The following is an 11,426-nucleotide window of genomic DNA, read 5'->3' on the forward strand; positions in this document are numbered from 1 at the left end:
CTGCTGATCCATAAAATCAAAGTGGTTTTACTCTTTATTTTTCTTCTTTAAATTTGCCACAGTCAAACTTTCCTTCTAACTTTTTAATTAATTAGTAATTAATTAATTTAACAAACCCAATCTGGGTCCATATGATGCCAATGAGGTGGGTCAGATCTCAGAAAACCTCACATGGAAACCCACAGCTGCATCCCACAACCAAAAGATTCTGAGTGTCCCCGTAATTTAATCCAAATCAGGACCCCACTTTAGTCAATTCACTACGCGGCGCCCCTGGTTCATACCTAACCCCTCCTCACAAACATTCCAAATCACATTATTTTCATTTCTTTTTATCACTTGAATTTCCGTATATACCCTCGCCGTATTCACTATTTTGTCGTCTTCTCCATTTCGTTTTCACTTTAAACCCTTCATCCCATTTCACTTTCAACTTCGTCACGAATCGCCACTGATTCAACTCGTCACTCATTAAATCTCAACAACGAGTTCACACCGATTCCACTCACTCACCCAACCATGAGCCGATTCAGACGATTCCATCTCATCGAAGAAGAACCCTTACCCTTCTTCTGCAACGCACCCTCCTTCTTCGCTGAAACCTTCACCTTCCCTTCCCTCGACCTCGACCTCATCCACTTCGACGCCGTCACGGATCTCATCTGCGTCGATCCCGCGCCGCCGTCGATTGTGCACCGGCGAGTTCAGCGACTTGACAGGAGGCAGCTCGAGACCGAGCAATGCTTGCAGAGCCTCTCCGACCGGGTCGCTGAGCTAGAGACGCGATTCGATCGGCTTCTTGTTCCCGGAGGGAAGAGCGGCGGAGATCGGAAGTACACGTGGACGGCGGAGATCAAGGGAGCGGAGAAGAATTGGTTTGACAGGAAGTACAAGTGGGTTGCCGAGGTAGTGGCGGAAGAGGAGAAGAAGAAGAGGGAGAAGAGCAAGTTGAAGAGTGTGGCACTGGCGGCGAAGAACATCAAGTGGACTGCTGAGATCAAGGGTAAAGGTGACGATGCTGGAAGCGTGAGGAAGTACACGTTTGAGGTGGGAAGTGGTGACGCTGAGAAGAAGAAGGAGAAGAAGGGGAATGTGAAAGAGACGAAGGAGAAGAAGAAAGGAAATGGATTGCGCATTGTGGAGATTCAAGAACCCAGTGATGCTACTACTGATCACAGAGTTGTGGTTTTAAGACAGGTTGGGTAGCTTACACTCTTTTCTGTTATGATCTTGATTAGTATTGTTTAATAATTTTATAATTGAGTTTGTGAATTGAATTTTAAATTTTAAGGAGGATTTGGTTACTAGTGAATAGTGATTTACTAATGATGTGAAGATAAGAGTGAAATGATGATAGCGATGTATATAATTTTGGCGTTTAGCTTGGATTGTTTTAAATCAAGAGAGATTGTCAGTCCCAAAAATAAAATACCAATTTAAGAGTTGGGTTTTGAAATCCCTGCCTGACAAGGCTGGTGATCAGAGGATTGATGGCACATGGAGGAGGTCCAGAGGGTGGGGAGGGTGTTAAATGCACTATGAATAATCCCACTGGCTTGATGTGGTTAAGTCAGCATCGATGGTTACCCACTTGTGATTCCTAATTTATTGAATTCATAGGAAACGCTAATGGGTAGGCATGCTGTGGTTTTATGTTGACTTACTTGCACCTGTCTATGTAATTGCTTGTTACATGCTTCTACATTTTTCTTTGAAGAATTGTAGTTCATTCCTAAGAGCTTGCATATGTTCTGTATTAATTCAAAATAACACGCCAGTTTGTATTTCCTAAGTTTCATTGATCTGTTCTTGAGATTGCTTTTATTGCAAACTGTATGTTGTGGAAGATATTTTCATTTGTATGATTATATGCATTTGTGAGTTGTGACTCCTTGTGGATTTACTGCTGCCCTAAATCTGCTTCTATTATAGTTTTATATATATGCTTCTTACAACATCTTTGCATAAGTAGTTATAGGAGGCTGCTTTTATGCACATTTATATTTTCCTTCAGTGTCTAGTTTTTGTGTGTAACCCAAAATGTCTGATTTGAAGCTGAAATCATTTTCACAAAGATCAACTTCATATTTTGTTGCGATTGTGCCTCTTTCATGTGAATGATTGCTCATTGTTGAAATTTTAGCTCAAGGCTCTGTGCTGAGAGAGTAGGAGGTGCATTATTGTTATTTTTTCGAATCATGTCAGATGATTGGGACTTATGTTAATGCTATATAATTCAAATTCTAAGGTTGAAACCCATGCCCTCAATAGTCATTCTTCATATAAATGTTGTGTTATCAAATAAACCTGTTTAAGCTTTCGAGTTTCAGGCAACAGGATATTAGCTACTTTTCATTTTTATCCCAAATGAATATTTTGACGGACTGTGTAATGCTGCTCTATTTAAAATTTGAAACTTCTAAGTATGTTGAATGCCGAGTTCTTTCTATTTGTAGGCATTTGCAAAGAGGTTCGGAGCTGTTCAAAACGAGAGGGGGAAAAAGAAGGAGTTATCTCCTCAAGATGCTGCATTGTTGATCCAGATCAGCTTTAGAGCGTATTTGATCCGTAGGTCTAAGGCTCTTCGTGCCCTCAGAGAACTGGCTGTTGCTAAATCTAAGTTAAAGGAACTCAGAGCTCAGTTCAACAATTTTTCCTACCGGCGTCATGTAGCTCGTGATGCAGAGGAACGACAGAGGTTTACTGAGAAAATCATTGTCTTACTTCTCACTGTTGATGGCATTGAGGTAGTGGTCTCCAATTTCTAAATATCCCTTTGTCGAATAGATAGATCTTTCTCCACATTTTTTAATTGCTATACATGAGATTAAGTGATGTCAATTTAGTAGTAAATCTTAGACTGAAGTGCACTTTTATTTACTCCAGACAACACAACATCGTGTTAGTGTAGAAGAAAACTTGTATCGTAAGGGAAAATATGAAGTTTCTTCTTTACTAAGTTATTTAACAATTGACAAACTGGAAACATACTGCTTTCAATCAACATATCTCAGGAACTATGTACTGAAAGTTCTATTTTTATCGGATTTTTTTGCATGATTCTGATGACATCAATCATTACAGAGTGTTGATTGTGGAGTACTATTGTATTGTATGCCCAGAATGACAGTTTTTTGCACAGCCATGTTAGTTTGAATATCAACCATTACAATGTGCCTTTAGAATTTTGCTGCATAATCATGGCATGCTAGCTGGAGAAGAAAAAAAAAGGAGCTTTATACTGGCCAGAGAGTCAAAAGAAATATTTGATCAACATTGAGTGCATAAAAAAACATAATTTTACTCAGTTTATCTCACAGGCTTACTCATTACCTGTTTTGTAGGGATCTGATCTGATGGTAAGATCTGCAAAGAGGTCAATGGTGGATGAGCTGGAAGCAATGCTTGATGTGGTGGATCCCCAGCCTGGTGGAAAATCACTCTCCTTCAGAAGAAGGACATTTGACATGCCTGATGGAGTCATTCGAAAGGAAATTGAAGAAGGTGTTGCACAGGTTGTGCGGATGCTTGATGAAGCAGAGAATAGCAGCGATGCCTATTAAGATGAACGGAGGAAGCTATATGTATCCGCTAATTTCTTGCCTTCCATCTGCTGTTGTAGCTTGTTGCTAGGTGTATGTTAGTCTAAGATTTCTAAACTATGCTTTCATGTTTCATCTAATGGCTTTTATCCTACTGAACTATTGGCACTTTCTGAATGAAAATTGGGCTTTATGTTTGAGCTGTAGGTTTATCTTAAATGCGATGCATATGCATCTCATTTTGTGCAGTCACCTTTCATGAATTTGTCTATTCCGCCATGCTCTATGTATTTTTCGGCATTGAAATAGAAGGTGGTTAATAGTCAAATTAGTCTCTGTGTTTGTAACAAAATTTGAGATTCGTCCCTCATAAAAAAATTAGCAATATCTCCTCATGGTTGCACCTAATTTGGTTTTTGTCCTTGACGGATGGCGGAGCTTTGGCAAGAGTGTCCAGTGGCAGATCAGAACTGATGTGGCTTTATCCATGTCATTTTTAATTAAATTTGAAATGACATGGATAATTAGTGATAACTGAAACAAAATAAAAAAGTTAATAATCTTCACCGTCCTCATCTTCATCAACATCTTCTTCAACCTCCACCCCAACCCATAAATAAATCGCTCCACCACTAACTCAACCCAGATCACTCTTTGCACCCAACCACACTTCTTCATCTCACGGCGTAGACCGAAGTTGATTAGAAGCAAATCGAAGCAATCAAACCCGAACCATCCTTCTTCATTTGTTCACGACACGGATCGAAGCTGATTAGAAGTATATCGAGCCCCAACAATCCTTCTTCTCTTCACGTTGCGGATCGAAACACCCTGACTGGAGGTGGATGCGCCTCCTTCTCTTCACAATGTAGATCAAAGATGATTATAGCATATCGACAAAACGACGAACTTCTTCTCTTCATAGCAACTCAAGCCAAACACCCCTCTTTCGCGAGATTAAGTCCGAAGCCGCAATTACTCCCACCTTTTGGATTCTACAAAACTTTTGCTGCTGGTTGGGGCTTTGGGTCTCATGGATGTTGGGTTTTCTTTCTCTCTCTCTCTCTCTCAACCACCCTCCAAGCGTGGGTCAGTTTCAAACTGACCCATGGTGGTTCAGTTCAATTATCCACCGATGGATTTAATATTTTTAATTTGAACGGTCCAGATCAGCTAATAATATTAAAACTTTATTAATTAGATATATTTAATTTTACTAAAACACCCTTCTTCCTCCACATGTTTCCTTCATTCTCTGTCCTCCAAACTGTGTTGAACCCCTTTCTTCAGCTTCCTTTATCTTCCCCACATGAAGAACTTCAGGAACTTGACATCCAAAGTGAAATCTCATCCCAAGAAGCTCTAACATGGGAAGAACAAAGACGCCCTGAAGAACCTAACAATAAAGCCATAACCACCATCTGAAAAAAAGGAAAAAGAACAGAGCCAAACACACTTCTTCTATTGGACTTTCTATTTCCCAGATTTGGTTGGGTTTCAACGATGCTTGCTTCAATTAATTAGTTAAGGGCTACAATTATTCGGTACCAATTTGGGACTAGAGTTAGGATTTTGAGAAATTTCAGTATAATCACATTTGGGAGTAAAAGAAGAGACAAATTCATGCAACCATGACGTCGCTGCTGAACTCATTCGTGCTCATGGCGACGAACTTGGTTGGGGTCGCTGTTGGAGATGATGGCGTGAAGGGACCGAGAGATGATGACGTCACGCCGGAGAGCTTGGAGGATACATGGTGGCGGTGCTCCTCCACCCAAAGCCACCCCTCCAAACACCCAGATCCAAAATGGCATTAGCAATTCCTAGATCCGAAATTGCATGGCTTCATCAAGATTTTGGAAAAGAAAGAGAATGAGCGCAAGATGAAGAAGGATGCATGGAAAGGTTGAGAGAATGGGCATTTTTGTAATTTAGGTGGGGAATAGTAACTGAACCACCATGGGTCAGTTTGAAACTGACCCACGCTAGGCGCAGCCCTCTTTCTATATCTGTGTATTTATACTCTTTTATATTTTTTCTTTTGTGGTAGTTTTTACGCTTTGTATTTTTCTTTTGCCATATTTTTACGCATCAATGTAATAAATACATATATAAGTATAACTCAAAAGAGTTAATAGAAAAAAACTCTTTCAGCTTAAAGTAATATATATACGCTTTAATATTTATTTTCTTGTCGTGATGATTTTGACAGAAACTTTTTGGCGGGGTTTAGAAGGCATGTGAGGCGCCAATTCAAACTCACTCATCTTCTTCTTCTTCTATCGATCTCAATTTTCAATTTTCAATTCTCAATTCTCAATTCTCAATTCTCAATTCTCAATCCAATCCAACCCGAATGGAAATGGATCCGATTACCTCTTACTCCGACACCCACCACACTCTCCTCCTCATCGATCTCGACCCACTCCTCCACCACCACCACCGTGACCATTACACCAAATCCATCCTCTCCGCCGCCAAAACCCTACTCTCCTTCCCTTCAACTTCTTCCGCTCTCTTCGCCTTCAAATTCTTCTTCTCCTCCGCCTCCCCCTACAAACTCGACCCTTTCCTCCCCGATTCCAACCCCGCCCTCACCTTCAACCTCCCTTCTCCCACCCTCCACCTCCTCTCCCAAACCCTCTCCTCCCTCCCCCACTTCCCTCCTCTCCCCACCAACCACCTCCCCTCAGCCTCCCACCTCTCCGCCTCCATCAACTACTTCATCGGCCATTACACCTGGGACCGCCAAAACAACGCCGCTCCCCTCGTTCCCCCCAATCTGCTCCTCGTCCTCTCCCCCCTCCCCGAACCCAAATCTCTCTCCGCCTTCTTCCAAAACCACCAGTCGTCGTCGTTCCCAGATGCCACGTCCTTCTGCCAGAGCTTCTCTCGCTCTTTCGGCACCGTCACCCGCGCGTCTGCCTCCTTCGGTATCCATTGTAGTTGGATTGCTGTCAACAATCACAATCACAATAGTGATGAGGTTGCCAAGATTCGACGGTTGTTTCAGACTGGGGCTGCGAAATTAGGTTGGGGATTTTGCTCTATTGATTCAATTTTGCTTGGTTCTGCTCTTGTTCCTTTTGGCTTGATTTATCCCAAAATTGGGATTCCATGGTTTTGTATTCGTTCTTGTTCTTCTTCTAGCAAAGCTCAGGTGCAATTGAGTCTTCGGATCAAAGATGTAAATGGGAACCCCATTGAGTATAACTGTTGTGATCTCGAATTGGTGGATTTCAAAGTAGTTTCAGCTAGAGACGAGAGGGTTCAGTTGAGTCCCAATTTGCAGGCTGGAGGTGGTTGCCAATGGAGGGGGAGATTGTGGAGTCTGTGTTCTGATGGGGCTGCGAAATTGCAGGTTAAGGTTGTGCAGAGGTGTGATGCTTTTGTTAACTTAAGGGGCTGCCTTTATGATTCGGTTCTGGTGCGCGAGGTTTTCAGGGAATCTAAGAAAGAGAGTAAGGGGAGTTCGGATGAGTTTTTCGCTGATAGGGTTCTTGAAATGGTAGCGGCTGAATTTGGTTGCCGGAGGCAGCGAAAATCGGTGCCCATTTGGGAAATTCTGTTGAGTTTTCTATACAAACAAGGTTTCTGGGCATTGGTGACTGTTACCAATGACAAGGGGGGTTCCTGTGTTGGTGTTCTTAGGCCTTTTACTGTTTCTTCTGCTCTATTATCTGTGTTAGGGGATCCACACGTGGCTTGTGATTTTGGCGAAGCAAACTTGGGTCAATATGTTAGGAAGGGGGAGGCTGAGATTTACGAATCTGATCGCAAGTTGAACAAGAGCAAGGATTTGTTGGACTCTCAAGATAAGAAGAGTGATGCGGGAATTACGGGTCTGCAAGAAAAGAAAATGATGGATTTGAGTGCACTTCGTAACCTCACATGGAGCTCCTACTGTGATTTGGTGTATGACCGATTTGAGACAGATCTGCATGAGGTTTACTATGCTGTGGAATGTAGCAAGTCGAAAAGGTTGAAGTTTTTGAAATGCTGGATGAAACAGGTGAAGAAATCTGGCAGTTCAGATCTCACTTTGTCAGAAAAACCGAAGCCAACTCAGATGATTGCAGAAGAGAGTCAAGACACTAATAGCACATTGCCTGAGTTGACTCAAAATGGTGACCAGCCAATCTCCCTGTCTGCCTCAGCTGGAATTAACACTGAGGTTTCTCGAATACAGGATGATGCTGCGCTCGATTTTAGGTCCGAAACCTCTGAAGAATATTTCAGTAGTCTTTCCAACAAGATCCATCAAGGAATTGAATCTGAAGTTATAGACCTTGGAGCTTTGGCAGCGCGACTTGTGAATTCATCTATTTACTGGCTAAGTCAGAAGGTTGATAAGGAAACCATGGATCAGAGTCATTCTCCTCTAAAAGATGATAATGCTAGTGGTAGCAAGGTTGCATCTGAACTGATAAAACTTCTATTAAGGGAGCCTAAGGAGATAGCTGCAGAGCATAAAAGCAGAAGTTCATTTACTCAGGCATCTGATTCGGGACCTACTACAACAATTACAGATCATTTAGGCAGAGAGTATCCTTTGATCAAGTTTTCCTTAATTTCTGCATGTGATGCAATTATGATTTAAAATTCTAAATCAGCTATAAAGTTTGATAACTTATTGTTTCATGATTTTCCTCAATGAGTATTAGATATGAATTGCAGATTTTATTTCGGATGGAAATTTTACAATCAGAGGTTGGAAATGGAGTTGAAGATTCCAGCAAACAGAAGTTTGTTAAACAAATATGCCTGCTTCTAGAGAAAATTCAGTGCCACATGGAAGCGGGATTTGTCGGTGATTGGACCCTTGAAAATTATGTAGCAACAATCATTAAAAACAGGTATTTGTGTATACTTTATTCACTGTAAATGTAATAGGCTCAGAATATAGAAAGAAAATGTATTTGTTGATACAGCCATGTATTCGAGAAACCTAGTTCTCCCCCACTTTGGATCTTCCAAAGTCCAAGATAAGCCTTCTTTAAACTTCCTCGCTGTTATTCATAATCTCTTATCTCAGATTAGCACCCTAAACTAACTATTCCAAGTTCTAACTAACTCTCTCAAACAGTTACATATCAATATGAGATGTTTTGGATGTTGATTTATACTTATTCTGAAATGCTATATTATGCTTTAGCACAAATGTGGACATTTGTGGAATTCCTAGATTCTATTTGGAGGGTGATTAATAACAGTCTATTTTCATTACCTATGATTGTTCCAGTAGCTGTTAGAATTGCCTAGTTTGTGATTTGAATCGTATATTTTGACTTGGTTTAGTAAGGCAACAATTCATATGTGATGAATTACAAATGGCTTTGAATTATATTAGACATGAATGAGTCAGTTAAATTTTGTTCACCGATGTAAATAGCATGATTCAACAATTCATTAATGGCTATATCATTGCGTTGTTTTTGTTCTAACCTGGCACATGACATGATTTTGTTTTGGGAATTCGGGTTAGAATATATTGAACTATATCGTGCTAACCCGTACTAAGTACCAAAGTTTTGATTAGTTTCTTTTGATTTGCTTCTCTTTTATCATGGAGCAATTGAATTAAGTTGATAACCACATAAAGTATGGAAATCTCATATACTTATGATAGTTATATCTCCAAAATTTCAGGTATTCTCACACTCTTGAAGATGTCGTTCATAAAATCTACAACAAAATGGACCTGCTGCCACTGGCAGATGAGGACGATGGCCTAATTAATTTATTTAACAGTGAGGACAGCAACAAGTCCTCGAATTTAAAGGTATACAGAGACGAGATGGGTGAAAATGATATCAGGAATGAACCTGTTTCAGCAGAAAATGAACTCTTTCAGTTGCAGAAGGACTGGGGAATCCAAGGGATGGTAGAGAAGGATCGTGATAAAAAACTCATTGAAGATAAGGAAAGGAGAGAGAGGGCATGCAGATCTCGATTGCAAAGTCTTTGGGCCCCAAAACAGAATGGTGTGAAACTCAAGACAGATCACCTCCAAAAGCTGCCAAAAAGGAAGGAGCGACCAAGGGCAAGCTATGACACAGTATGTGAGACGCCAATGACAAGAAACAAGCGATCAAGCCAATGTACGAGGGACTGGGAATATGACAGTCGCCTGGCTGATGGGAGTCCTTCATGTGGCTCAGTTTCTAAGGCATTGTTTCAGGATGATCTTTGATGTGATTAAACCATACCTGACATTCACAGACAGAAATTGTAAATGCTAACTTGCATAGGGAAATAACTCAAGATGGGGGTGCTTCAGTGTTCAACCACAAATGGTGGAATGCTAATGTCTGCACTTCGACCAGGTGTAACCTAACGAGAAAGGTATGACAGGTTTTTATTCTATCTAAATAATCCCACTGATATCTTTTTTTCTGTTGCTTTCCTCAGCACCTCAAATGATATGCTAAAGCTCATTTGTTAGTTAGGTTTGAGTTTATCAGCATATTTGGATGTGTTGGATACACTCATACACACTTCAAAGCACATTAGCAAAGTTGCTTCATGTTGTAGCTTACATATTAATGTGATTTTAAGGTTTAACGTGAATTCCAAACATGCAAGCAAACATGCACTATGATCTATAAGAGGAAAAGGGCTGGACATAAAAGAAATAGACACTACTCTATGTAAAATGCTTTGGATTAGAAGTTTAATGTTAGCTTTCTAGTTAAATCTCAGCATTATTGGTTAGATACCTACCTGTTATCTGTAATTTAATGAAATTCATTGCTAGTGCAAATTTGTAATCATACTATTACAATTTATACCTTTTGAATTATGCTTTGATCCAAAACATGGATATCTATCACCCTGTGTGCCAAATGCCTATACTGTTTTATTATCCAAATGCTTTTCTGCAAGCTGCTATTTTTCAAAAACGCCAACAACCATGGTTTGACTTCATTAGTTCTGATACCTCCATCTTTGTCCATGGCTTTGTTCTAATTCATTGACCTCTCATCTTTTTTGTCATTCTTGCCGACCCCAACACTAAGGATCACATAGAATATCTATATAATGCAATCACTTGTGCAATGCTCAGTTTCTTTTTCATTGGCATCAACTCTGAATTAAAATAACCAACTCACAGAAGCTTCTTTTCAGAATTTATTTTGGCTTGATAATCTAATTGTAGAAGAGTTTCAAAAAATACACTTACATGAGTATTTGCTGAGGCCTAAGGTGCTGTTTTATTTGTGGAATACAGGGGGAGGAAAGGGAAAAAGGAGGCCCATCAGAAGTGGTGAAGATTGGCCCAATCAACAAAGTGATACAACAATTGGACACTAGATGTTGGAGACAAAAGACCTAGTTGTAAAGGAAGAAAATGGGTCAACCTTCACTCACGGTATGTGCTACTCTATTTGAGGTCCAAATATTGTTTTTGGACAAGCCCAAATGTCACTGTGTACAAGAAATGTAGGATTTTTTAATTTATAGTTATTAGTAAGGTTTTTTTTTTGAAACTTAGTTATGAGTAAGGTTTTTGTTTTTGTTTTTTTTTTGGTAAGCATGAGTAAGGTTAATGTAATCATTTAATTAATTTTTTGCGATAATTTTACCTAGTACTTATTTATAGTTCAAATGAAGTTGTACATTTTTGGTATTGTATTTGTTCTAATATAAATCTTCCTACAAATCCTCTCACATACTAAATAAATTTAGCACTAGTAAGTATTAGGTGTAATTATAATATAAAAAATATTCAATACTTTGAGGGTAAAGTAGGGAAATATCATTTACTCAACCTGATTACCAAAAATAATCACTCCTAAAAAGAACATTTCCTTCCATTGAGCACCACTTGCCCCTATTGCATCAACATTAACATCTAGATCTTGTTCACTATCACTCCTAAAA

At 39.8% G+C, this 11,426-nt stretch overlaps 2 protein-coding genes across 2 annotated transcripts; both read left to right on the forward strand.

The window, feature by feature from the left end:
- Positions 1–409: 409 nt before the first annotated feature.
- Positions 410–3,742, forward strand: LOC130747955 (BAG family molecular chaperone regulator 7). Its single transcript, XM_057601020.1, has 3 exons — positions 410–1,197; positions 2,457–2,747; positions 3,345–3,742. The coding sequence occupies exons 1-3, from the start codon at positions 520–522 to the stop codon at positions 3,561–3,563; spliced, it is 1,188 nt and encodes a 395-aa protein (XP_057457003.1). The 5' UTR covers positions 410–519; the 3' UTR covers positions 3,564–3,742.
- A 2,028-nt stretch (positions 3,743–5,770) lies between these two features.
- On the forward strand, positions 5,771–11,172 carry LOC130747956 (uncharacterized). Its single transcript, XM_057601021.1, has 4 exons — positions 5,771–8,087; positions 8,207–8,398; positions 9,192–9,887; positions 10,774–11,172. Exons 1-3 carry the CDS (start codon positions 5,899–5,901, stop codon positions 9,733–9,735), a joined length of 2,925 nt encoding a protein of 974 aa, XP_057457004.1. The 5' UTR covers positions 5,771–5,898; the 3' UTR covers positions 9,736–9,887; positions 10,774–11,172.
- Positions 11,173–11,426: the final 254 nt, after the last annotated feature.

Source organism: Lotus japonicus, chromosome 3 (genome assembly GCF_012489685.1).
Source record: "Lotus japonicus ecotype B-129 chromosome 3, LjGifu_v1.2".
In the NCBI taxonomy this organism is placed as follows: Eukaryota; Viridiplantae; Streptophyta; class Magnoliopsida; order Fabales; family Fabaceae; genus Lotus; species Lotus japonicus.